The sequence below is a fragment of the Chinchilla lanigera genome, unplaced genomic scaffold (genome assembly GCF_000276665.1).
Source record: "Chinchilla lanigera isolate Chin_1 unplaced genomic scaffold, ChiLan1.0 scaffold00021, whole genome shotgun sequence".
Lineage (NCBI taxonomy): Eukaryota > Metazoa > Chordata > Mammalia > Rodentia > Chinchillidae > Chinchilla > Chinchilla lanigera.
In genome coordinates, this window is record NW_004955422.1 from 10,002,976 (window position 1) to 10,029,790 (window position 26,815).

Genomic DNA, 26,815 nt, shown 5'->3' on the forward strand with positions numbered 1-26,815 from the left:
CCAAGAGAGAACAAAGAACACACGAGTTGGGGCCTCCAGAGTGTGACAACCCTGCTCCACTCACAACGGGTAAGGGCAGAGTTCAAGGCGCTCCTAGGCTAGTTATGCTTCAAGTCTCAGAAGATTTTTGCCTGACCTTTGGGAGGTCAAGGCCTTGGCAGAAGATGGTGAGACATCCCATGGCCGAAGAGCAAAGGACCCATGATCAAACGCAGCCGCCACCCAACCCTCCATCCAGGGACCAGACAGGATGCAGCACAGCTGAAGTCACCACTGTTGACACCCCGAGTCCTTAAACTCTGGATGCTCGGCACTCCACAAGCGAGCCTTGGGGCAATGGGAAATTATGCATGAGTTAATTTTTTAAAAAATAAATGCAGGGTTTCTCACACTAGCATGAAAGAGACTGTGGGCAAAATCTTAAGCAGCAGTGTATGTGCCTCAGTGAGCGTGCATGCATGTGTGTGTGTGTGTGTGTGTGTGTGTGAGAGAGAGAGAGAGAGAGAGAGAGAGAGAGAGAGAGCTGTGGAGAGAGTAATGTTGAGCCCCTGAGAACTACAGCTAGCAGGTGACTGTCCTGCATGTCATTGGCTTTGTGTCCTTCCTCTCATCTCATTTGGTTCTGTCAAGTGGGTATTATTACGCTAGGGAAAAGACATGCCCACAGGAAACAGAGCTGATCTTCTTGGTTCCAGAAACTTCCACTCTGCTCTGCTGCCTCCCTGTAAGTCCCCCCTCCTGCACGTCTTTTCCTCAAAGAGCTACACCTGCACCCCAGCCATGAAGCAGCCCCTCTGTGAGTGACAGAAGCTCAAAGTTCAGTGATGCCTGTCCACCCACGGCTCATTACCCAAGCCCTGTGCTTGTGGGGGACGTGGGGGCAATGGCTATATGCACAAAACACCAATACATTCCTTAACAATAGCGTTTACAAAACCTTAAAGCCCTATTCTGATGACAATGAAAGCATGCACAGCAGACCAGAAAGAACTTGAGACCAGACATGCTCAAGTAACTTCTTGGCCGCTTTGTTTTTCTTACTTTTCTTCCCCCCACTTAATATGCTTTCATTCTATTTCCTTTTTAATTGATTTTAAAGTATATATTTTTAATTGACATGTCACCATTGTCCAAATGTATGGAGCACTGTTGACATTTCAATACGTGTATACAATGTGTAACGATCAGATCAGGGTATCGGCGAATCTGTCATCTCTGATGCTTATCATTTCTTTGTGCTGGGAACATTCAGAATCCTCTCAACTAGCTATTGTGTAATATACAATTAGCTGTTGTTACCGTTGATCAATGGTGCTACAGAACATCAGAAGCTGTTCCTCCTATTCAACTGCACCCCTATGCTTGGCTGCTTTCTATCCGGATGATTTCCTTGAGTTTTGAGTTCCTCATCCGTAAAATGGCATGTTAGAAAATCCTTCAGCAGTGTCATCAAGTTTTTGCAAAAACTAATCATTATCAATACATACATGGTATCGTATGTCCTTAGTCATTAATGGCGGTAGTGGTCATGGTAACCGTTGCTGTTCTCAGGCCAGCCTCTTCACAGAAGGAGTGGAAGGTAAGGAAAAGTCAGCAATGAATAAGTCTGTATCAAAGGTACTAATAAGATACTTAGCCAAGCTGGGTGTGGGGCCACATGCCTATAATCAGAGCACTCATGAGAGTCTGGGATCTACGGGGTACAATCCAGAGCTTGCTACCAGGTGGGGGTCTCTCTGCTCTGTAGGGGGCAGTGGTAAGCCTGTGAAAGGGGGAGACAGACTTCCTCAGCCCAGCCAACACATTTTCAGTTAGACCTGAGCTGCATAAACTCCGAGGCCCACCCTGACTGCTGGTCATTAAACCTAAGGAGATGCTAATTAAACAGCTACAGGGCTTCACATCTGCTTGAAGGTCTTGAGAGATGAAAGGAGAGCAGGGGAAGAGGGCAAAGTAGCCTCAACTCACGCAGCTGTCTTTCTAAGCATCTGTTCTTCCTGGACCTCTCCTCACGTCATCCCATCCCCTGACAAATGCCTGACTCCCACAGTTTCTAAGTGCAGTTAATGTTTGCTGAGGAGCAGTGGTGAGGGAGGCCAGTGGTAATGGAGCTGGAGCAGACGCCACCCTTCTCTCGTCCACCGCTTGCCTTGGAGGCACCAACTCCTCCACCTCCCCAGCCTGAAGGCTTCAAGCCAAGAAACAGCTTGTGAAATAGTAGCCACCTAGGAAATGACTTAGGGCCTGGAACCGGGTACTGTGTTCACCCCCACCCACAAGTGAACTTCGCTATGGCCTCAGTAGTGCTTTAATGAAGTGCTGCAGGGGTCCGGAAATTAAAGTACGGCTGTCACTTTCTAAATCAGATAAAAAATGGGCTGCAAACGGAGAAACAAGGGTCAGTTAGGAAAAACGCAAGTGAGGATGTTTGGGAAAAGGCGTCCAAAACCATTCAGTCTTTAGTGGGGAGAAAAGACCCAGGTTGTCCCGGGTAACACGGAGGGTGGGTTGGAGGGGGCAGAGGAGGGGGCATGAGGCCTGTAAGCTATGTATGCCACCTCCCCAACTTGGTGAGAGGGACCCAGAAAAACAGGATAACTAAGAAAGTGAAGGAGAGAGGAGAATCACACCAGCCCCACTTTCTCTGCAGGAAGAACTTTCCATGCAGAGCCGGAACTCTGCAAATGCTTAGGCAGCTCCTAAAGCTTTAGCACCGATGAGGAGGCTAGGGATGGGATGTCAGTGGAATTAGTCACTGGTTTTTCCTCTGTGGGGTGCTGTATTATACTCTTCTCATCTATTATCTCATTTTACCTTTGCCACAACTCTATCCCCTTAATGGAGTGACTGAAGCTCAGAGAAGCAATTGTAAAAGTGAGACCAGATCTGGGCCCTGGTTAGTCTCAACCCAAAGCCCATCTTTTCCCCATTGTAATGTATTCCTCTGGCTTACTTCACAATAAAATATCCTAAGATACAGCTAGCTGTTGTTTGCTGACTGCTAACTATATACTAAGTACTTTGTATATGTCATTGCAGTAACCACATCAAACTTATGAAGTAAGCACCACTATTACAGCTAGATTACTGCTACGAAACTGAGGCTCAGACAGGTTGAATAACGAGCCTGAGGTCACACAGCTAAAAAGGGCTCTAGCAAGGATTGGAATCCAGCCCTACCTAGCAGAAGAGCTGGTGCTTGCTTTCAGGATCATGCTACCCTGCCCTGGAGAGGTTTCTTGTGTCCTTGCCCACAGGAGAAATAGGTGGGCTCCACTTTCGGTTCAGATGCTAATGTTCAGCAATCTCAGGTCATGTAATTAGATCCAACCACAAGGTTTCCATTCACTGCGTTATTTCTGCTGTCCAGTCCTGCTACCAGCTTCTCAATGTTCATCTCTCCGAAAACACTTTTTCGGGTCCTTCTTCTCCACTTCCCTCATTCAGTGTCCAAGCAGCAGAACACCTAGCTCCCAGGGTCATCCGATTCCCAAAGGAGACGCTCTTTCCTACCCAGGAGGGGTTGAGAGCAGTGCTATTCTGCCTACTGAGAACTCAGGTTGCCAATTCCTCCCTGGCAGTGTGTTTCCGGGTATGTCGCTGTCTTCAAAAGTTCCTGTTATTGGTAGAAACGCAGTGATGGAAACCATGGGCATCTCCATTTTCTCCCTCTGTGATTTTGAAAGGCAACCGTCATCTCTAATGATGTCTGCACTTCCTGTGGACCTGGATGGCTTCCTAGACAAGCAATAAAAAGCCTCACAAACACTGCTCACCCCCAGGGCCCAGAGAGTTCCTAGTAAACCAGTCCCGGTGCGGGTGGCTATGATGAGACCACAGAGAAATCCCCGGAGACTTCAAACATCAGAAACTTAGTATTTATATCAAGTTAATTCTCTACTTAGCACCATTTCAGTGATAGTGATAAATATGACTTGGTGAACGTAAAACAAAACAAAATTATCTTATAAGTAAGCAAAAAAAAAACCAAAAAACCAACCAAACAAACAAACAAACAAAAAAAACAGCCCACATCTGATTTGCTAGATACTCAAAAATAACTCCTAAAAACTCCTGGGTCCTTTTTTCAAGAGATGCCCTCAGGGCATTTTAACTTTTATAGCAGAATCCAAGAGACTTTTCTCCAATGGCCAGATGACCCAGGTTAATCTTTGATCTACCTTTTACCTTGATCTTAGACAAAGAACTCCCTCCTCTGACCCCCCAGTTGTAGCATCTGTAAGATAAAATAACAGAAGCACCCTCATGGTGGTCAAGAAGAATACATGAGTTCAGACAGAAAAGAACATTTAGAGTGTTCCCAGACTTACACATCATTAAATCCTGCATTTCTGGGTCCCAACCCCCAACTTCCTTGATTCTAATCATCTGATGTGGGCCCTGAGAATGTGCCTAACACATTCCCACATGATGCTGAAGCTGCTGGTTCAAGGACCACACTTAGAACCACTGGCTCAGACCAATGCCTGGCACGTAAGTACCGGAAAATGTTCGTGGTTACTGCTCCTCTTGTTATTGTCCTCTGTATGACTTTTAAAGAGCCTCAGAGGAAGCTTCTCTGTTGCTTTGCATGTTGAACACAAATACCCAGAACAGTCTTTACGTCTCCCACTTAACTGAAAAGCACACTTCCTTGATTTACCTCAGCCTTCTCCGGCCCCCACTGAGTGCCCGAACCTGGCTCTTGCCATTCCTTGCCTGGTCTACCAAAAATCACCCAATTTCATACATAGCTCTGCTGAGAGTACACACTCATGTGGCACCACACACTTGCACGATATAGGAGGAATTCTGTTCCCACAGAGCTACAAAGGGTTATAAAACCCCTGAGTACACCTCATCCTCAGAGCTCATCTATTTTCAGCCTTTTTGTACCTATATGTTCCTGTCTTTCACCATTGAATGTGCAATAACCTAAGTCCAATGAGGCTCCAGGCTTGCCATTTCAGCACGCCTACTGATTTTCATCTTTATCTCAAATATATTAAAGTGTGTAGTTATCCCTTTCTAGGCCCATTGTTCTATTTAGCTTCATAAAATGTGAGAAAACTACAATGAAAGTATTCAAATAATTGCACAAATTTCCAGGAGTGGTGGAGGAGACTGAGCACTCAAAGCTGCTAAAATGGATAATGCCTGGCAGGCAGGCAGCCTCTCGGGGGAGGGTGGAAGCCACCTAGAGACACGTGCTCAGCCCTCCGCTGGCCCACCCCGCTCCCTCCCCTGAGTGGTCAGCGGAACTTCTAGACCCACCTTCCTTGTTTGTACAATCTCTGCCAGGCCTTTTTACAAGTACTGGCCAAGCCCACCATGCCAATCTAATGACCTTCTCACCTAAAACATAATCCTCGCCCTGTCCCTGTCCCTGCCCCATCCCTGTCCCTTGCTTCTCAACAAAGCCCAGCTCCATGTGTTCAAAGCCCCTCTGTCACTCTGGTCTCCATTTTGCCTTCAAAGCAGAGTACATATGGCACTTCCCCTACTCCCTGCTGACCACCGAGTTCTCTCTCTTCTTTTTCCACTTTGGGAATCCTGCTCATTATAGATGCTTCCTGAGCCGATCAAAGAAGAGCCAAAGCTTTTCTCCCCTATTGAGTTAGGATTTGGAACTCACAAATTATTTCCATCACTTTCTTCTCTCTCCATCTCACTTGCCCTGGCTTCTTAACAAGTGTTATCTTTGTCCTGATGATGTATATTTATTTATTCTGGTCCATTCACCCAGGTCCCCAGCTAATGCTATACTTGCGTTACCTTGTGTGTGTAGATGTGTAGGTGCATCTATATCCCTGCATTGTCTTCAGTGTGAACTCCACAGTGAGCAGGACCCTTCACGTGGGTCCCCTCCTTCAGCTGCCTGCCATGTGCCATTAGCCCTAACTCTCTCTGGTAATGATGCAGGGAAACATGGCCTCTGGCACCCTTGCAGATACAAGCAGCAAGTGGGAAAAAATACACACACACAGAGATACATATGTATGCACACGAGTACACAAACACATGTACATATATGTCAAACACTATCAGGCATGCATGACTCTTCCTAGTACTAACCCACTCACAGCCTAGTTTCTATATAAAGCAAAACTCTAGTTCCAACAAAAGGCATGAAATGCTTTGGGTCTGGGGAAAGGCTTTTAACTAACTTTACAGCTTATAAATGCAGAATGTCAGGAAGCGCTATATGTAAACTCCATCCTCTCCGATGCCCTGAACTACCAAGATGTCCAAGTAGGTAATAAAAAATGCAGAACATTTCATATCATCGGTTTCAAAAAGTTATAAGGAACCAATTATCCCTCAGAGCTGTCACTAGGATATAGAGTGATTTCCTCTTGGAAATCCCAATTTTACTTCTGGGCACAATTCAAAACAGACAGAGGGCAAAGGAAAAAATCAATACTGGAAATGTCAGAGATTTTTCCGGCCAGTGCCTCATGGAAATCTATCCAGGCTTCTGCAGATCAAACAGCCTGTCTTCTCTGTGTGCAGACCCAAGATAAGCATTGTGCTTCTACCTGCTTTTTCTTACCCTTGCCTCGGGCCATTTTCATTATTCTCCACAGGGAATCTTCTTTCTGCAAATCTTTCTTTAAAGCTGTAAAATGAACATGCTCACTTGCAAAAGCAGAACTTCAGAGCCAGCTCTGCCTTGCTGAGCTGAGTTGGGGGATGGGGCCCCAGAGCTGGCAGACCACACTACTGAATGCAGGTGCCCGGGGATGGCTGTCTGAGTCTCGTTCTCAGGAGCCCAGCACCCCAAGGAGCGGGCTCTTCACCCTTCCCAGGAACTGCATCCCTGCTTTCGGTGACTGCCCTGAGAACTCCTGGGTTCTGTTCATCTGTCCTATAGCTTTCTCCCGATCCCTGGCAGAGGGAACAAACTTTCTGGAATCCCTTGTTTTTCCTTCCTGAAACTAGGATCAGTAGCTGGATGGGAAGGTAAGCTTGCCTCCGTGGGCCTAAATTTCCCACCTGGTGTGAAGGTTTCTTCTGCAGAGGCAGTGGCTTTGGAACCAACTTCTCAAGGAGTGCCTGCAGCCAGGCTTTCTAAACCGGAAACTACCTTCTCAGCTGGAGCCATAGCCAGGGCCACCTACTCTGTCATTCTTTGCATACTATCCTTCTTAAATCAAACCACTTTGTGCAACATGCAAGTTAGACACAGGAGGTGCAATATCACATGGTTTCTCCAACATGAGAGACCCGGTATCAATAATTAAATAGCAAAATAAAAGAGCCATGCTAAGAAACAGGGAGATGGACTCTAAAACCAGGAAGGGAGATCAAGGAAAGAGGGTGTGAGCAAAAAAAACGATCAAGAGCAAAAAAAAGATCAAGAGGTAATATATTAGCATTACCCCAAGGCAAATGTCTGTATCACAAACATATACCAGTGCATTCTTTTTAAAAACAAAATTGAAATAAAAATTAAAATGAAACATCACTACATTTAAAAAGGAAATGCTAGTGACATCGGTTGCCGTGCATAGAATGTCATTCAATGATCAACACAGCCCTGGCAAAATACAGTTACAAAATCCTAACTAGAACATCCCTAGCTGAAGACACCAAGTTCAAGGCCCACCGCCCCCCTTCCCGAAACAAGGGAGACTGCCAACTCCTGGAGATGTGTGAAAGACAGTGGCAAAGCCCAACACCCTTTCTGGCTAAAGGAAAAGTAAAACAGGGCCAGGGTTTCTAACCACAAGCTTTAATGTTATTTAATGTCACTGTATGTGTCACCTAAAATCATTTCAGGTATCTTCGGTGGCTGATCCCTGCCACTCCTAACAATCTACTATACACTTACAAACAGCGGGGAACCAAAGATTTAAATGACCACAAATGCTCTGCACCCACAGGAGTCTTTTAAAAAGTCCTACATTTCAGAAAACACTGTCTAGGAGCGCCTTCTTTCCAGTCTAGCACCTCAAATAAAGAAAACCTCAGACTCAAAATTCTGAAAACTGGTCCCCACCTCCACCCCCGGAGAGACCTGACATTTCACCCAGCAGTTCCTCTGATGCTCCTGATAAGAGATGACAAGTGGTTATTAGTTTATAAGTATCTGGCATGCTCTATAAGCAGTATTAACCGCCTCTGAAAACACCAAGGCTCCGGATCAACAAGTCCCCACCCAAAGGCCCCTCCAACCCCCAAGAAACAACTGACATTTAAAACCTGATTGAAAACCACACGGCCCCCTGTCTGTTTCAAAGGTCAAGGAGGAAGGCAGCACGGCCCAGCAGGTTTCTCCAGGACTGATTGAAAAACCAGTTCTCTGGGGCTGGCTTTGAAATCCATCACTAGAGACAGCAAGGGAGGAGCAGAAGGCTGAGACTGGCCTTTGAGGCCAGGGCAACTGAAATGATTCACACTTGTGACTAATTGTCTCTTTCCTCATCCTGATGCGTCTCTCTCCTTAAACAGAAGCTGTTTTCCAACAGTGGAGACAAAGGACCTGAGTGAAGTCCAGGCTTCTGTTGGGTCTCATCATTCAATTTTGAAGAGCCATTTTCTGGTGTGTGTGTGTGTGTGTGTGTGTATGACTTTTATCATTGTTTTAAAATGCACACACAACTTTACACTTCCTGAATCTAGGAAGAAAAACAATAAGAGAATGCCTATAGGGTTTTTAAACCTACAATCTCTTTAAAGTGTCTTAAATATATGCTCTACTTGGACACAAAATCATATCATGAACCCAAACCCAAGATCTTATGCGTTTTTATATTACTTTATCATTCAAAGGGATGGATCACACCATGGACTAACATGGGGGCACCCACACAAATTTAATAATACCATTACTCTCTCTTACTCTGCTGGTCACTAAGCACTTTATTAATAACTTTGTCCTCACAACAACCCTCTAAGGCTGGGTCCTATTACCCCTGTTTTACACAGAGAAATAAAGCAACTTATTTAGGGTGACACAACTCAGAAAGGGCGACATTGGGCACTGAACCTAACTAGTCTACCTTGAAGGACCGTGATCTTGATCACTAACTATGCTATCGCCACACAGTAGGTGTGTTATTTCAATGGCATACAGTGTACCTGTAAGGTAAGCTGTGTTTCTGTTCCCATTTTATAGGTGAAAAACCTAAAGCATGGGAATAGAGGCAGCATGCCTGAGACGGCTCAACAAATGAGTGAAAAGTGGAGACCCTAACTTCTCTAAAATGTCACCCTGTTTGGTTACTCCTGGTCATCCGACACCTCCCCCAGCCCTCTCATTAGACTCAGAAAAACAGCTTGTGCCTGTGGATTAGCGTGTCCTTTAAGGGGACTGGAAACCTTGAACTCATTAGCTGTGTAACAATAGCGCGTAGGCAGGAGGGAGGTTAGATCTTCTGATCCAATTTTATCTTTAACAAAACAGACCAGGAGGCTTCATGACGAGAAATAACCCGGCTAGCAGGCACATAACTCACACCAATTAAATACCATCAAAGGGGTGGGAGGGAATGTCCTTAGAGATCAGCTCGCTAAGTGTGGTTCCCTCGGGGGCATCCCCCAGGCCCTCTTGAGGGACCCACACGGTCAAAACCATTTTCTCAGTAATACTGAGCTGCTTTTGCCTTTCTCTCCCTTCTCTCGGTCTGCACAGTGGAGTTTTCCAGAGACTCAGTGATGTGCAAAGCCAGAACAGACTGAATGTGAGGCAGACAGGAGAATCCAGCTGTCTGTGCTTCTATGCACAGAGGTTTGCAAACACATAAAATGATGCCGCTCTTCTTACTATGTTTTTTAATTCAGAAAAAGTTATTTTTCATAAAAGGTTATTTATGTAGGCTTATTATTTAAATGAATTGAGATATAGTTAAAACTTCTTGGGCTTAATTTCTAATGCTATCATAAAAGCAGATGACGTAACCCAAAAAATAAGCAGTAATTTTTAAGAGCAGAAAGGGGTCCTGGGACTGCAAACCCAAACTACCGCGTGGGGGACCATCATCTCCGCTCACCGCAGGGATCCACTTGCCTGGTCCCCTCTGTAGCTGCTGCCCTGCACCGCTTAGCACTAGGTAGATGACACTAGAGATGTATCACCATGGGGGTTGCAGGACCATCCTGTGTTCAGTCTCACCGTCCCTTTGAGTACAAACACTCACATGCATGAAATAACAGATGCTCAGACCCACCCTGCTTACCTGGAAATAGTCTGTGATGAATGATCCAAGCTCACTCTTCAGCAGCCGCCTAGGGAGAGACAAACACTGTCAAACAGCCCTTAGTAGCTCAGCTCCTGGTGACCAGTGCCCCAGGGCAGGACAGGGCAATGGCAATGTGCTTGTCAGCGGCACAGGGGCTGAGGCCAGGCTGAAAGAGGAAGCCTTCTTTCCTAAACCCTGGTAATACCCTCCATCCCAGTGTCATCACAGCAAAGGAAATCCTAGAAGATGTGCTACTTAACTCACCCTGCTGATGTGCCGCCTGACCGGGACAGCCACAGGAAATAGTAACCTAACGCAATCGGCTGAGCCAGGCCAGTGCACTTGGTTTTGTGTAAAGCAGAAACAAAACAAACACACAAAAAAAGGAGAAGGATGAGGAGGCGAAGGAGAAGGAGGAAAGAAATAAAGAGAAATTGAAAGAAAAAAAAAGGGAGAGAGAGAAGAAAGAAAAAGAAAAAGGAAGGAGGGAAGGAAAAGAAAAGAAAGGAAGGAAAAGAAGAGAAAGAATACTATTGTGCAATTTTCCACATTTACAAACCACTTTATGTTAAAATACATTTCTCATACATTCTCCAACCAAGGATTTCAAGTGTCTGTGTCTGAGAGTACCATGATGACTCCGGCACAGATAAAGAAATGAAAGATCCAAGAAATTCCCCACAGAGGTCGTGGCAGAGCCAGGAAGTGAACACAGACCCTCCACAATTTCAACATCTTTTCCTATGCCCTGCCCCATCTCTGCTCCAAACCCATCAGAGAAACCAAGACTTGAATTCAGCTTGGTGTTACAGTGTAGGCAATCTTACTCCATCCCAGGCAGACTGAGGCAGGGTCAAAGGAGACTGCGGCAAAGGGAACAGAGAGAGTCTGTTTATCCAGGCAACAGACATTTGCTGAGTAGTCACACACAAGATCCCAGCACCAAAAACACAAAGGTGAACAGGACAGACAAGGTCTCTGCTGTCATGGGGTTTGTATAGCAAAGCACAAAAAATACCCATAAGGTAATTTCAAAAAGTCTTAAGCACTGGTGATATTAAATGAAAAAGTAGGAATGACGGCCCTCAAATCTCTCGTCCCTATGACAGACTCGGATTATCACTGTTGCTCCATTTTTAATTTAATCCCAACAAGATAAGAGCACTAAAAGCAGGAATAACTGGCTCCCCGAAGAGCAAACGCTTTGTAACTTCAAATGACATTGTTTGCTCATCACACCAACTATGGTTTTCAAGGAGCAAACGCTGGAGCTTCGGACGACCCTTGCTGGGTATGAACTTCCCTGAAGACATGCTCACACATGTTCACTCCTGAAGGATAAACAGGAGGGCGAGCGAGATAGCGTTAATGTGCAGAGAACGGGCACAAGGACATGGAGAGAGAAGAGAGAAACACTCAAGATTTAAATTTCCAGAAACAGCCCGGGAGAGCTGCAATCATACACTGAACAAGGAAAATAACTTCCCTTTCCCACAGCAGAAAATGTCAGGTGCTGGATGCTTCATTTTAAGATTCAACTTCTACCAACGCATCGCATTCTACGGGGTTCCCGGATGTGGGCATCTCTCATCAACGATGGGGAAGCTTTCAACAAAAGTGACTGGGCTGAGGGCAGCTGGCCAAGGCCAGAAGCATCTCTGCGATACAGAGGAGTAACCTAGTGAGCAGCACTCCATGGACGGAGGCTTTCAGACAGGAAGAGGAAAGAAGTCTGCTGCTGACCACAAGAGAAGAAATACCTCCCAAAACTGCGAAGTCTCAAAAGTATAGGTGAAGAAGCTCAGCTCACGAGAAAGTAGAAAAACACGTCCTAAAAGCAGTTTTTAGGGCTGAGCTTCCAGAAGTTATCTTAGGTCCTCGGGATGCTGAGGGACTAATGTAGTTTTAGTATCAAATTCTGCAAAGTGACCCCACGACAAAAGATTAAACAAATACACCCACATACCTCCCTAGAGAGGGACATCAGGGATTGATATTCTAAATAGGTAGCAATCACCTTAAAGAGTCGCTGACTCAACTCCTTACAGGAAAAGCCCCTGTTCTGTATTCATGCCCACTTGCTACATGATTCGCTTCCCCATTTGATCCCAGTTGAATCAATTTTACCTAAACAATTCTTATTGGCTGACCATAGTTTTGTCCCACCTTATGCCCACCTTAAGATTTCCCATTTTTCCCCTACCTTGGACCCGCCTCACCTCGTGGTTTTGCTCTGTAAGTCCCTAGAAAAGCCAGAGTCACTCGGAACCCCCTTCTGTCCCTCTCTTGGACAGAAGCTTTCTTTCCCTCAATAAATATATTCTACTCTTAAAAAAAAAAATTCTGCCAAGTGGAATTGGTGCCCTGAGGAATCCGGCCTTGGGAAACAGCATGCTGCTCCTGAAGATGGTACACGTGTGAGGGAGAGAGAAAGAGGTCAGGGAAAAAGGGAGACTTTCAAGATCAAAAATGAGGATCATTTCCTGGAGCAACAAGAAGAACTTGATACTGGTGTGATAACAGTGACAGAGAGCTGCGCTGGTTAAACAAGTGGTGAGTGTCCTGGGACACTCAGAGGAGCACGCAGGGAGCACCACGCTGCTGGTCATTTGAGGAATCCATTAGGTCTCCTCCCTCTCTACCACGCAGGGCCAAGGAGGCTGCACCGTCTAGTGAGGGCAAAGGCCAGGGCTGCAGCAAGCCACAGAGCATGGCAGGAAGGCAACACATTATTAGCTGAAATCAGCTGCTGGCGGGGCAGAAACTGAAAGAGCTAACGGTGGACTTATTGCAACTGTGGAGACAAAGCCTGAGCAAAAGTTCTCAGGTGCTGGAAGCTGCTATATGAGGGATGACTGGATGATGGGTAAGAATAAAGAACGGAAAGAGGAACCATACACAAAGTTGGGAACCTGCCATACATATTTAAATGCAATGGATTCTAACTAGGCTCAGTAGGAGAATCATACACTTGTCCTTTGTCAAATCCCAAGTTTCATAGGTATTGTAACCTCCAGTAAGTATCGTTATATACAATTATCTGAACAGAAAAGACACAGCCGATCATTTAAGTCAAGATTCTACTGTCCAGTGAATTGTACTGTCCTGACCCTTACAAAACCCGGTCTTATTTCTTCTGTCTGAGCATGTTGTTAAGACAGGGTCACTGCAGCAAAATACAGGAACTAACAAAGGTAATGTGCTGATTTAAAAACTCATTCATCCATACCATGGAAGTCTATGCAATCACTGAAAAAAGGGCTGAAGAAGTACTCTGACTAATCATACGAAAAGACCTAAGTTATATTAAGTAAAAAATAAAAATCAAGAAGCAAGATGCAAGATGCAGAATAGTGTACACAACAAGATACCTTATTTAAAAAGAAGATAATCCCAGTACTTGGGAAGCTGAGGCAGGAGCATCATTGAGAGTTCAAGACCAACCTGGGCTACAAAGTGAGCTAGCTCAAGGCCAGCCTGAATTGCATAGGGAGCCCCTGTCTCAAAAAGACAAAAAAAAAAGAAAGAAAGAAAAAAAATAGGGACACCTATTTTGATTTACACAATGCCCACAAATTCATTGGTCAGCTCTGCTCTTGTAACTTGCTGTTCAAGTGTGGATGAGCTGTATGATTAGGTTTCCAGTAGGTCCTTTGAAGTGAACTATATGCCCACTTGATTTTTAAACACACAAAACATATATGCCCCTTTTTAAAAAAAAAATCACACATAAAAATACTGAATTGTAACCCTTCTCATCATTCCCCTAAGTGAGGAACTGGAGAAAGCCGAAGATGTTGCCAGAGGTAGAGTAACACAGCTCTTTAGCAAACTGTCCTCCCTGAAACCACATCATCAGATGCAGGTTCCTAAGCTACAAGGAAGCTGACCCCAGATACTGGCATCTTGCTGAGTGTACGGAGCCTTAAGGAAGGTGCCTGGCTTTGAATCCCAGTAGCTGCTTCCTAGCTGTTGTTAGCATTACCCTGAGCACATCCACGCATCCTTTCTGCTAACTAGAACATAAGGTCATACATCCTGTCACAAGATGACTGCAAGAGTGAAATGAGTTAATCCTTACACACTTCCTATAACACTGCAAGACTTGGCCAGTGCAGCTCTACCCAGTCTGTGGGACTCCAAAGCCCTCGACCCCAAGGACTCCAGCTTCTCTCCAGAGCATCTTCCCATAAGCACCACCAGACTAACATTGCTTAAAGCTGGGAGTAAGGACCCTTGGGGAACTCAGGATGCAGGTAGGTGTTAGGGCCAGGCCGTGCTGATCAAAGGGCCAAAGGTAGCAAGATAGAGAGAAACAGAGCTATGGAGAACAGGGTCGTTGGGACTGGAAGCTGACTTGAAAGCAACTTAGTCCAAGTAGCGCCCATTCAGTTTGTTTCCTATGTTGAACTTTCACACCCGTTTTCATTTGAAAACAGACCGTGCTGTTAACAGTCGCCCCCACCACAAGCCGCTGAGCTAGACAGAGAAGGAAGCTAGGGAGCCGAGAGCAGTGGGAAGGGAACGTTTCTGTGAGACCTAGCCAAAAAGGGAAATGGTATGAACTTCAGGCAGAAGCCAGAAGGAGCCACAAAAGGGACCAAAGGGGAAGGAGTCACCAGGTCTTTATTATCTCAGCCCTTGTCCCTCTCAGGCTGACCGGCTGAGACACCACCCCCATGGGCAGGATTTCCTGAGTACACAGACTCGTGACCTCACGCCTCATTGTCCTGTCAGGGCTGCTTCATGCCTGTGGGGCTGAAGGTAAAGGTGACCCCTCCAAAGCTGGAAGGCAGCCAGCGGGCAGCAGGGCAGGGGGATGGCAGGCACAGCTGGCTAGGACAGAAGTGACTCCGAAAAACCATCTCAGACACAAGCCACAGTGTCCTTTGCACATCAAAAAGGCCCCAAGGCAGCAACACCACACTGCTGCGCCCACCTCCCTTCCCGGGTGAGGTTAAAGATGCAAAGCCACTCAGAGGCCAGTGTTGTGTGTGCTTCGGCAACATCAGGTATTCCATACAAGGTGTGATTTCAAAGTACAGTGAGTGTTCAAATTTTTAAAAATTTATTACATCCCTGTTCCATCACTCTGTCCACTTTTAGAAGCAGTTCCGGAAGCCCTCTTTCAGGTCTTGAGCTGTGCTTGGGCGACTGCTTCCACGTCCTGAGTTAATCAAAACACTTACCTTTCCCGGTCATTTTGACTCTGGAAAAGAGTCAGAAGTCACACAGAGCCATATCTTGTGAATAAGGTGGAAGAGAACACACCGTCACGTTTCCACAAGCCTGACTTCCTGTTCCATCGCACTAGGCAACAGCATTCATCGTATTTTTTACTGTACCTCAGAAAGACACTCACCACGGAGGACTTCCAGAACTGCTTTGCAAAGTGGCGACAACAAAGGGACAAGTGTGTTCGAAGCGAGTGGGGGATGTTTTGAGGGGGATTAATGGCAATGTATCTTTTACTGTAGTAAATGTTTTAATTTCAATATGCACTGTATTTTGATCACCTCTTCTATATCACCGCTTGTACATTTGACAGGCAGGAGCTGCCCTTCATTCCCCCCGAGTATCTAAGACCCCTTGCTGGATCCGCGCAGAAGCCTCAAGACCCAGGACCAGCAGGGGGCCTCCAGGACCCTGTGCCCAACCCTACAGCTGGTTGGGTTGTGCAGCCCTGCTGCTCCATTCTCTGAAGATCCTTCCCTTGCTTCTGCGACAGACTCTGGCTCTGGGCGGCAGCATCTTTTATAAAGCAACACACAGTACAATCGCCCCTTTCCTCCCCTGGTCCTCTTATCAGAGATGGAGCCCCTGAGTCTGGGCAGTGCTAACAGTCCCACCTCTCTGGCTGCCTGCTCCTCAGTGGGTGGCAGTTGGAAGAATGAGAAGCAAGGAGACCGCCAGGGGTCAGGCTACACGCTCGCCGGGCAGCTTGCGTACTGCGTGGAGAGGTCTCCAGTAGCCTCCCAGGTAGGATTTGACACGCACTTTGCAGGTAAGGAGAATGATGCTCAGAGTAACTCAAGAGAGGCCCCATGAACACTGGGCAGCAGCGACCCCCCCAGAGTGGCAGGGGCAGGGAGAAAGACAGGCAGGACGGAGGTAGGAATAGTGAGAGCTAAATTTGCTCTAAAGCCTGGACCAGGACCCGGCTTCCCCAGCCAGCTCCATGCCAGACTGCGGGTCTGCCGGGGCCAGATCTGAACTTCCCAGAGAGGCCAGAAACCCGGGATTCCAGGGGAGATGCCCAGATTTTGAAATAGCACTTAGATCAAGCCCAGCAGAGTTCAGCTCCATAGACTTTCCAGTTGCCATTCCCTCTAATTACCACCTTGCCTCCAAAGGCAAGTCTGCTTCTCAACCACAGCAGGCACGAATGAGGTGCCAGCACAAGACCAGGCAGAGCCATCTGGGCCCACAAGACAGACCTCATTCAATTCCTCTCAAATTAGGGTCCCCAGAAGGCAAAGTCCCCACTGGCCCCAGGATCTATTTGTGAGTCTGTACCTGGTACACTAGATGCATCTCTGGACAAGCTCAGGTCTGTGTACCTCCTACAACAAAGGAGGCCTGGGTTCAAATCTCAGCTCAGGCACTCACTAGCTCCGTGACTCCTGTGAGTTATCCCACTCCTATGGGCCTCTCCTCCCTCACTTGTAAAACAGTGCCTGCCCTGTAGAGGTGTACAGGGGGGTCATACACGAGTCAGCGTACAAAGCGCGCCTAGCACACACCACACCCTGAGCGGGTGACCTCATGGAATCATGGCTCAGATTAGCCTCCTCGGCCAGTCTGTGGGCTGCACCCAAGCTCCTCTTCTTCCTTTCTGCCCTCATCTCTGCTGCCAGCTGTGCTACCCACTGCAGCCAACAGGCTCTGTGGGAGACAGAAAAAAATTCTATTTTTTAAAATTAGCATTCTGCATTTCCTTTGGGGCTTGAGCAGCTCACTGACTCAGAAGGAACATGTTTCCCCTCAAAACTGTCAGAGACCAAGCATGATTCCTGGAACCTCCTCTTTCCTTGAAAAATCTCTGGGGTTTCATTCATACCACCTCCTCTCGCCCCAAGAGCAGAAGCAGAGTAGTGAGAGAAAGAAGGAAAATGTGCATTTCCTGCCTCAGGCCAGCTGCAGATAATTCATCTCTGGTTCGCAGAAACCTCATCTCTGAGCATTTATTTCTGCAGAGAAAAAGTCCTCTGAGTGAGGCGTGGGCATGGAGTGAATGGAGGCAGACAGTTCTACCCTTAGCTGTTCTTTCCACCGGATTCCCACCTTAGGTACCATACTCTCGGAAATCTAACAAGGTGCCCATCCTCCATACAGCCTGATTCCACCAGCACCCTGCTTAAAAGATCTCCCCACTTAACACACCTACTCAGTTCCCTCTGTCACCCCCAAAAGTGAGAGCCATCTACCTCAATGGTGGCCCCAAAGCACAGACCAGGTATGGATGTTCTAATGGCAGAGCACAGCACACAGACTCACTCTGTGAATGCGTAACAGAAACAATGATTCCTCCTTCCCCATACATCCAATCAAAAAGTGAAAGCCCACTTAAGAATGGACTTGAGTATGTTTTCACGAGAGCCAGGAGACATAAATCATCTGCGGTCCTGCATGCTTCGTATTAGCTCATATTTATACACAGTCCCGTTTCCCAGGTTCAACCTAACTCCACAGTCAGAAGTAGGGCCAGGGCAGACTGCTTGGGTGACCCAGGGAAGATGATTCAGGCTTTGACACCGGACTTAGATAATCCATCAAAAAGTTTATTACCAGTTGGGTTGGGTAAAATGGAGAACTGAAAGAGTCATTTCCTCTTCTTCTTGTCTCCACAGAAAGAGAAACAACAGGCTCCCCTGGTAAAAACTCAGCGTTGCCCAGACTTTAATACCATGTACACACTCTGAGGAGTACATCCGACCCTCCAGTTCAGCGTGAGCTTGGGGAAATCTCTACACAGTACTATTCACAGGACACGTCACTGCATTGCTCTGTGCTGCCACTGAATTACGGATCGTTTTATTATTCCTAAATAGTCTCAGTAATGAGAATAATAATGGCTAAGATTTATTGAAAATGTTGCACTGGATCCTATACTACAGACACATTTTTTTTTTTTCCTGTACCAGGAATTGAACTCACAACCTTGCACTTGCCAGGCAGGCGCTGTGCCACTGAGCTAAATCCCCAGCCCCTACAGACACATTAGCATTATCTCAATCCTCCCAACCACTATGAGGTTGGTGGCATTATTTTCATTCTCATTTTATAAAATGGAACAGAGATTTAGGAAATGGAAGCAATTTGCGCCAGATCACGTGGTTCAACTGATCTTGAGGCCCGGACTCTGAATCCAGAAGCTGTTCCCTTAATATTCTACTGAACCTAACACAGATCTTTGATAAAAAGTAGAACTCTCACAACTGACTGATAAGTAAGCTTGCAACAACATATCCTTCTCTCCTGCTACCTCTTCTCTTTTTTTTTTTTTTTTTTTTTTTGGTACCGGGAATCGAATTCACAACCTCGCACTTGCCAGGCAGGAACTGTGCCACTGAGCTAAATCCTCAGCCCTTTTCTACCTCTTCTTGCTTATATTCCTACAACCTTGTGCCCTCCACCCTCCTGCCTCAGCCCTGTCAAGTACATGGATAGACCCATTCTGCAAGCAAGTCTTCCATAAGGGAAAAGAAAAGAAATGTGTGTTAAATGTGGCTGAGAGCAGCATGTCCATTTCAGCATCTCAGATCCTGACAGCAGGACAGCTGTGTTTATGTCCACAGAGGCGCCTGCAGATGTGGGAGCACATGTGGCCCAGCTTGTCTTACGCAACATGAGACATCCGGGTCACCTATGTGCCAGGGACGTGCTTTGTGTCCCCAGCTGTGCTCTGGGTCTCTGCACTGAGGCAAAAGCCTGCCTCCTCTCCAGCCACTCTGCCAGAGAAGGCTGCAGGATGGAACCACACAAATCATGGTGGCATGAGCTCTGGGTCCTGAAAGCCTCAGTGTGCATCTGAGCAGAGGGCTTCAAACCCTGACCATCAGAGGTTCCCATCACCCAAGGCAGACAGGGCATACAGTGGTGTCCCAGCACTGGAAAGGAGGGTAGCAGAGGGCTGCACCTTGAGGGTGAAGAGTGAGGAGGCCATGAGAGATGGGCTCACAGAGACCTTGGGAAAGGAACAAGAGCAGAAAGGTCAGGAGCTACAGCTTATCCATTCTCCCACTGTCAGACTCCTCCCGCCAACATTACAATAGGGGGCAAAGAGCAAGGAGGCTGCCATGAACCAGACTGTGCGCTCTCCATTCCTATGTTAAAGTCCCAGCCCCCAGGGTGATGGTATTTGGAGCTGGGACCTTTGAGAGCTAATCAGGGTGAGATAAGGTCAAAAGGCTGGGGCCCACAGAATGGATTAGTGTCCTTCTGAGAAGAGACACGAGAGAGCTCACTGTCTCCCCCTTGTGTGCACAAAGAGGAGGTCAGGTGAGCACACAGCAAGAAGGTGGCCACCGCAAGGCGGGAAGTAAGCCCTCACCAGGAACCAAACTGGCCAGCATCTGAGCTTGGAATTTCCAGCCTCTGGAACATTGTAAACAAAGTTCTGTTGTTTAAGTTACCCAGCCCATGGTAGTTATAGCAGTTGGAGCAGGATAACACAGGTGCCTAAGTCAGACAGGAGTTCAAATCCTGACTCTACCTTTATAGCTGTGTGGCCCTGGGAAAGTGAAAAGATCTTTTTCTCATTTGTCACCGGCTCATGCCAAAGGGCTTTGAAGGGACTGGATATGCTGGTGTTCCAGAGGTGCCTGAGCTGCCTAGGACAAACCACTGCCACCAGCAATGCTTCTCCATGCATGTTATGGTCAGTCTTGCTAACCAGCAGCTTGCTGGTCCCATTCCGGCCACACAAGAGTTTTCTTTGGCCTGTATCATCAGTGTTTGGGGAAGTTTGGATTATTTACCAACTTTGAGAAGTCAGGAAATTTCACATTAAAAAATATAAATTTCCAGTTCTTGAGAAATAAGATGGGACATCCCTGGGCCTGGGTGATTACAGCATCATCTACGCTAGAAGAAGAGCAAGAACCCATCTCACTGCAGCCAGACTGGCTTCACCTGCTTAGCACTGGAAGGTTGAGAAGCCAGCAGCCCCTGGGTGAGCGTGGGTGCTGAAATGTGGCTTGGTCTTGTCCCTCTTCAAGCTACCCACAAACAGAGCTTTTAAGTACAATTTCAGGATCCATCTCCCAAAGTGAGGAACAATTAGCACATTCCTGAGTCACCCTTTTATTTATTTATACTTCTATTGAGAGCTCAAGAAGCTCATAGAACAGGCAGGATCTCAGTTGTTTGGGAAAATTGAGCTCTTGCTCTTTGGGGGTTGGTGACCCAGCTCTGCCCTTGTCGTTCACCTTCTTGGGACCCCACTTTCCTGTCTTGTAAATATCAACCCCTGTGCTGGATGGTCTATCTCTTTTGTCTCCTTCCATATTTATGTAATTATGACGTGAAACTCAAGCACATGGGTAGAAATTTAACACAATTCTGTTTACTTATAAGCTCCAAAGGCTTCAATAAAAGCAGCGCTCTTGAAACACCCCCATTGACCTTAACACAGGCCTTAACTCAGTGTAAACAGGACTTGAATAATAGCCTTGTTTATTGTTCTGCCCACTTTGGGCTTGGGTCTTTAGCCTTCATGTTCTCCACTTCACTTTCCCGAGCCCAGTGAATACCAGGCCCTAAAAAGCCAGCCAGTTCAACTTCCTACCTCTAGCAGACCCTGGTGCTGTCCCTGCCTGACTGCCCTCATCTCACCAAGATGCAAACTCAACCCCAACAACAACCCAGTGCTCTACCACACCGGCCCTCTTTCATTTCCTTATTCACTGCAACCACAGGACCTTTGCAGCTGCAGGCTCCACTGCCTGCAGCCCTCTTAACCTAGTGAATTCCCACTACACGTACCTCCTGCATTGTTCTGGCTTCCTTGGGAAGACCAAGTCACACTAACACACTTTTATCACGTCAGCTGTGCTGTAGCAGCTGTCACAGTTGCTTGTCTACATTTTAACTGTGATTATTTGGCTAATGATTACCTCCCCAACTGAATGTAAACTCCGGGAGAGCTGGGCCCATGTCTGTCTTTGTTCCGTGATCACACCAGCACCTGGACCTTGAGGTGGTGCTCAAATCTTTCTGGATAACCCCTTTATTAAAAGGAAAAACAGCGATGAATCTTAAGGTTCAGGTTCTAACCACTAAGTCGTATTGCCTAATATGGTGCCTAGCGGTTAATCACAGCACAATACACATTTACAGAATAAGTGATAGATACTATTTCTCAGCCTCTCTCTTCACCCCCCATCACACACACCATACATGAACAAATCTATGGATTCTCTGTGGATCAAAAGTCTAAACAGATAAAGGTCTCCGAACACAACAGCTATAAGATCAACATCATAGCCGACAGAAGCAATGAGAACCAAAGAGGAAAAAAGTCTCAAAAACTGAAGACAAGGCTCCAGGTGAGCTGGTCCCTCTGCACCAGCTTGGGTCCTCGTGGGCAGTGGGGCTGGTCTGGCCTGCACATACCTGATGTTTTCGTTCAGTGCATAGAGCTCGTTGCTTTGCAAGCCACCCCCTTTGAAAACGTTGATCACAGCAGTCTGGACACTGCAGGGAAACAGAAATAACCTCAGGTTAGACAGTCTGCCTGCTGGAACCATTTCCACAAACATCTGGGAGCTGAAGGCACAAAGAAGGGCCAGGAAGCCCACGGCGCAATCTTGGCTGCGCTTCCTTTCAGTGGAGTCCGTCATTTCCTCGGCAGGGGCCCTGGGCAGGAAGGAAGGCTCACACTGACAGCACTCAAAAGGAGCCCCCACGTTCTCTGGGGCCACTCAGGGCTTTTTCCCTCACCCTGCTGGCAGCCGCGAGGTGAGCAGCAGCAGTAAATGGCCAGCAGTGGGGTCAGCTCTCAGTAAACTGCAGGGCCCGCACACTGGCCTCACCGGCACCCGAAATGGCATTTACCGTGAGCAGGAGACAGCCATGGCTGGGGTGCATTCAGCGAGGCGGCCACTAGCTTCTCAGGGCAGCCTGGTGGCCTGGGGCCCACAGGAAAGGATAATTCCTTGCCTTGCTTTTTTAATGTTTTTGTACTTGAGCATTCAAGCTCCTATTTGTCAAAAATGTTACCTAGAGCATTTGCGTGGTGCCTGCTTTTTTTTTATTAGTAAGTCTCATTTTGGCAGATTCATCATGCACATAATGCATTTTCACCCCCTCACCCACCTTGTCCCACCTTCCCCCACCCCCAGCTTCACTTGGAGGAGGGATCCCATGGCTATATTTTGTTCATATTGGCCTTGTGCTTTTTTTAACATTAAGTTTATTGGTAGACTTTTGACATACATAATGATCACCCTTGTGATACTAATAAGACTTTCCTGGGGGAAACAGCCTCCCTGTCCCCTTTTTTTCCCATCCCCTTGGGGGTGCACAGGCATCTAGAGTTAGTCCCTCCTCCAGGGGCCGCAGGTGGGGCTTAACTCCCCATTCCCAGGGAGCCCACCCCAGTATGACAGCAAAAAGCTGATTATGCCAAGGATTCCAGCCTTTTTGAAAGAACAAGGATCCACTTTGCACCCAAACATTTCAGAACTTCCTCTGCCCCCATCAGCAGAGTTGTGCTTTTTCTATGCATTCATAAAAATACTCCCTAAGAAGCCAAACTACAAAGAATTCAGCAATGCTTCAAAAGTTAATGCATTTAATTTATCCAATGAGAATCTATGTGGATTTGAAAATTATTAGCGCCCAGAAGCACGAGACAGTACTGGTTCAGACTGCTTTGTGCTCCATGAGTGAGGTGGATAGACCACCCCCAATGTCTGCGTCCCCTCTCCCAAGTGCCTGTGACTCCAAGGCACCATTAACCTTTGCCTCATGCCACTCATTTAGCTTTCCACAGATGGGCAGAAGGTCACCTGAGGGCACTTACAGCAGTCTGAGGTACGACTAAGGAGCGGGAACAGTAACTGTAAATCCCAATCTGGCTGTGCGGAGTTCGTTAACTAACTGCACAGCCAGGGCTCGCCATGGTCTACATTCTCACTGTACTAAAACAAGGAAAGCTAATGGCTGCACAGGAGATCAGAAAATTTAAACTAGATATGCTGGTGTAACCCTGTAATCCCTGCATTGAGGAGCCTGAGGCAAAAGGATTGCAAATTAAGATCAGCCTGGGCTAGACTTTATCTGAAGAAGGAAGAGAGGGAGGGAGGGGGAGAAGGAGGGAGGGCAAAGAGAAAAAGGAAAAGAAAGGAAGAGGAAGGGAAGGGAAGGGAAGGGAGGGGAGGGGAGAGGAAGAGAGGAGAGGGGAGGGGAGGGGAAGGAAGGGAAGGGAAGAGAAGAGAGCAAGGGAGGGGAAGGGAACGGGAAGGAAGGGGAAGGAGGGGAAGGGGAGGGGAGGGGAAGGAGCTGGGGTAGGGCAGGGCGGGGAGGGGTAGGGCAGAGTAGGGCGGGGTGGGGCAGAGCAGAGCAGAGAAGAGAAGAGAGGAGACTTGCCCTCTTCATCCCTTGCCCTTGTCTCAGGACTGTCCAGAGCAGAGATCCCAGAAGCAGCAGCAGGTCACCAACCCCCAGATGTCCCTGGCCCTGCCCAGCCCCAGCAGCTCTCCAGCCCACCCCCAGCTCCTACCTGTTCCAGGCCGAGTTGGAGCTCAGCTGCAGAGCCTGCCGGGTGGCTTGGAACCGGGGCAGGTCGCTGAGCACCGGCGAGCTCATGAAGCGCGGTCTCGGCCTGCGGAAGGAGCCCATCTTGTGGACCTCAGTGAGCAGGATGGGAGCGAGGCCACGGGTCATAAGTCCGGGCAAGGCGTCGGCTTTGTCTTTATGGGACCAGAAGTTTCCAGCTGCCCACGGGGAAAAGCTTCCCTCAGGGCTGCCTCCCGGCCCTTGGGAGTTTTGAAATCCACACTCTCAGGCAACACCTGAAGAGAGAAGGCAGACTTCATTGAGAACTCCTAGGCTGGGCAGACGGCGTCTAGAGGGAAGCTGGCTGGGGCTGTCCATCCAAACCATCCCAAAACAGCAAGAGCCTCTGGAGTTCCCATATTCAGGGCAGTTTGGTCACCACAGAGTGGGGAGCAGTGATGACAGAACCAGGTGGTGTCCAGCCCCCCAGAATAGCAGCCCCTAATCTGTGCTTACCTCTGTGCTCCCCACACACATCCATCAATGTGGACACTGCTGGGACTTTCTGCAGACCCCATGGTGTTGTGGACCAAGAGACAACTCTGTAGACAATGCTAAGGAGAGCCCAGGAGCCACGGTCCTGGCACTGATACGTCCTGCCAATCCGCGGTCCATATGCCTTGCTTGATTGAGTACCAAGGCAGGAGATTAGGGCTTGGCCGACTACCTGGGGAAGTAGGTGTGACCTAATTACAGAGTCCCAGGACAGGGGCAGAACAGTTCCCAAAGCCCTTTGCGTGGACTTCTCAAGAGAACTCCAGTGGTTTTGGAGAGGACAGACTAGACCTGACAGTCCAAGGAGTGGGAGATACAGAAAGACAGGTGCCACCGAGCTCTCCGCTATTGCGTTCTCTCTTCCACAGGATTCTGCTCTCACCCTGTAGTGTATTTATTTTCCTTTTACTTGGCCCAAACTCACTCTGCAGAACACAATTCTCTTCCTACCTTTAATGAATGTAAAATGTCACTACCTTTGGTGCTTGTCTCTACCAATTCTTTGTTTAAGACAGGAAGAACTTAGAAGCCACCTCTAGAAGGAGACTCCAGCACCCCAAAACCCCATAACAGTACCAGTTCTTTTCTCAGATACATCTCCCTCCCTCTGCATCCGCCATCACTGACAGTACTGAGAACTGAACGCAACAGCCTTCACCTTGAACTACATTCCCAGTTCATTCATTCACTGAGACATTTCTCGCTAAGTCATTAAATTGCCCATAATGGCCTCAAATTTGAGATGCTCCTGCCTCAGCCTCCCAGTGTGCAGCAATTACAGGTGCGTGCCTCCACACTCACCTGTGAACTGAATGTTTATTCACCACTATAAAATGTGGACCAGCTGAAGATTTTTTAATACCTAGTCCCTGCCCTCCAGAGAGTCACAGTCTGCAAGAAAGGTAAATATTACTGTATTCATTCATGCAGTAAATATTTCCCAAGCACTTACATGTACCAGGCACTGGGAGACATAATGGTGGCCCTGGGACCCTGTGCCTGGCCCATGGACCTTACAAGCTGCAGGCACTGCTCGCATCATACTCATGTCAATCAATGCTTTCCCACGCTTTTGCTCTGATTCCTCCCCTTGTCCAGAATTCTCAGCCTTTTGCTCTCTGCTTATCTAAATCCATCTCACCCTACAGAGCTGGGGTCACAAATACAGCACTGTTCCCATGTAGCAGGTCACAAGACTTAATGGCTTCACAGATAAAGGTACTACTGGCTTTGGAGTGAATCCAGGTTCAAGTCTGAACTTGGCCACTCCAACCTGAGTGACTTTGGACACACTGAGTCTAAAGTCCCCAGGTGCGAACAGTGTCACAGGCCAGGGAGAGATAAACTTCCATCAGCTGACACGCCCAACCACCCACGGGCCTTGGGGCATGGCTGTGTCTCTTCAGACTGATCTCCTCCTCCTCCTCTCCTCAGCACCTCTAGCTCTTTAATTTCAGTCTCATTGTCTGGTGAATCCAAAGTCTACACAAACGAACAACTTAGAATGAGTCTGGACCTCACTGGCGTGAAGGACAGCAGGAAGCACCCCAAGTTTGACCCGTAGCCATTCTTTTCTTTAGGGTTTCATAGGCTTTTCCCAGAAATATTGTCTCTGCCAACCTTCTCCTTAGCTGTCTCCGCTATGTCCCAGAAAACAATGACAAAAGAAAAAGAAAGCTTCCAGCCACAAGCCACAAGTGTTAACCTTCAGGACAGTGGGGAAGAAAGGCTAACGGCTCCAGCTATTTGAAGGACAGTAGAGATGCCAATGCCAGATGAGATGCACCCCTGTGATTGGAAGAGGGGTAAGGTCAGTGCAGGCAGCGCCAAGACACCCACTGGGAGACACCCACAAAGGAGGTGTCCACATAGTGGCAATGCACTTGTAATACTGACAGCCTCCAAGGAGTGGCTTGTCCCATCGCTTAACTTTTTCCACAAAGGAAAGCAGATTCAGGTACCATTTTCTCAGACAGTCTCTGCCCCTGTGCCCCATGCTCAGGATGAATGAGCAGTTATTAAATTTATCAGTCAATGCCGGGAAAGCCATCCTCAACCTGTTAAGCTTCAGAGAGAGTCTGTCTCTGTCACCGTCACTTCCCAGGTGCCGTGGAATTGATAAAGAGCCACACAAGCTAGTGAAAGCGGTGAAGAAGAAATAAAAGCTTGATCTCCCTGCAGCTCCCTTGCTCTGGCTGGTACAGGGGTGTCACCTGCCAGTGAAGATCTCTCTAACTGAGCAGGGTCCATTCCACTGCCCTTCTTTAACTGGGCCTGTGAAGCGCAACACAACTGTGTCATTACAGGATATTAACTCCCTTTATGAGGATCTTAAACCTGGGGTAGTAGCACTG

The 26,815-nt window shown here is 47.6% G+C and overlaps 1 protein-coding gene across 10 annotated transcripts in view; it reads right to left on the reverse strand.

The window, feature by feature from the left end:
• Positions 1-26,815, reverse strand: part of Prr5l (proline rich 5 like) — a 96,824-nt gene that overhangs the window by 30,388 nt on the left and 39,621 nt on the right. For 7 of the 10 annotated variants that reach the window (XM_013514246.1, XM_005384108.2, XM_005384107.2 and 4 more), the window contains 3 exons: positions 23,911-24,202; positions 21,801-21,881; positions 10,182-10,230 (listed from right to left, as the gene is read on the reverse strand). In XM_013514246.1, the coding sequence (XP_013369700.1) occupies positions 10,182-10,230; positions 21,801-21,881; positions 23,911-24,074 (294 nt within the window). In that variant the 5' untranslated portion in view covers positions 24,075-24,202. Of the gene's footprint in view, positions 1-1,487; positions 1,560-10,181; positions 10,231-21,800; positions 21,882-23,910; positions 24,203-24,422; positions 25,048-26,815 lie in introns of those variants that run through there. The other 3 variants (XM_005384115.2, XM_013514248.1, XM_013514249.1) reach the window with 3 other exon arrangements.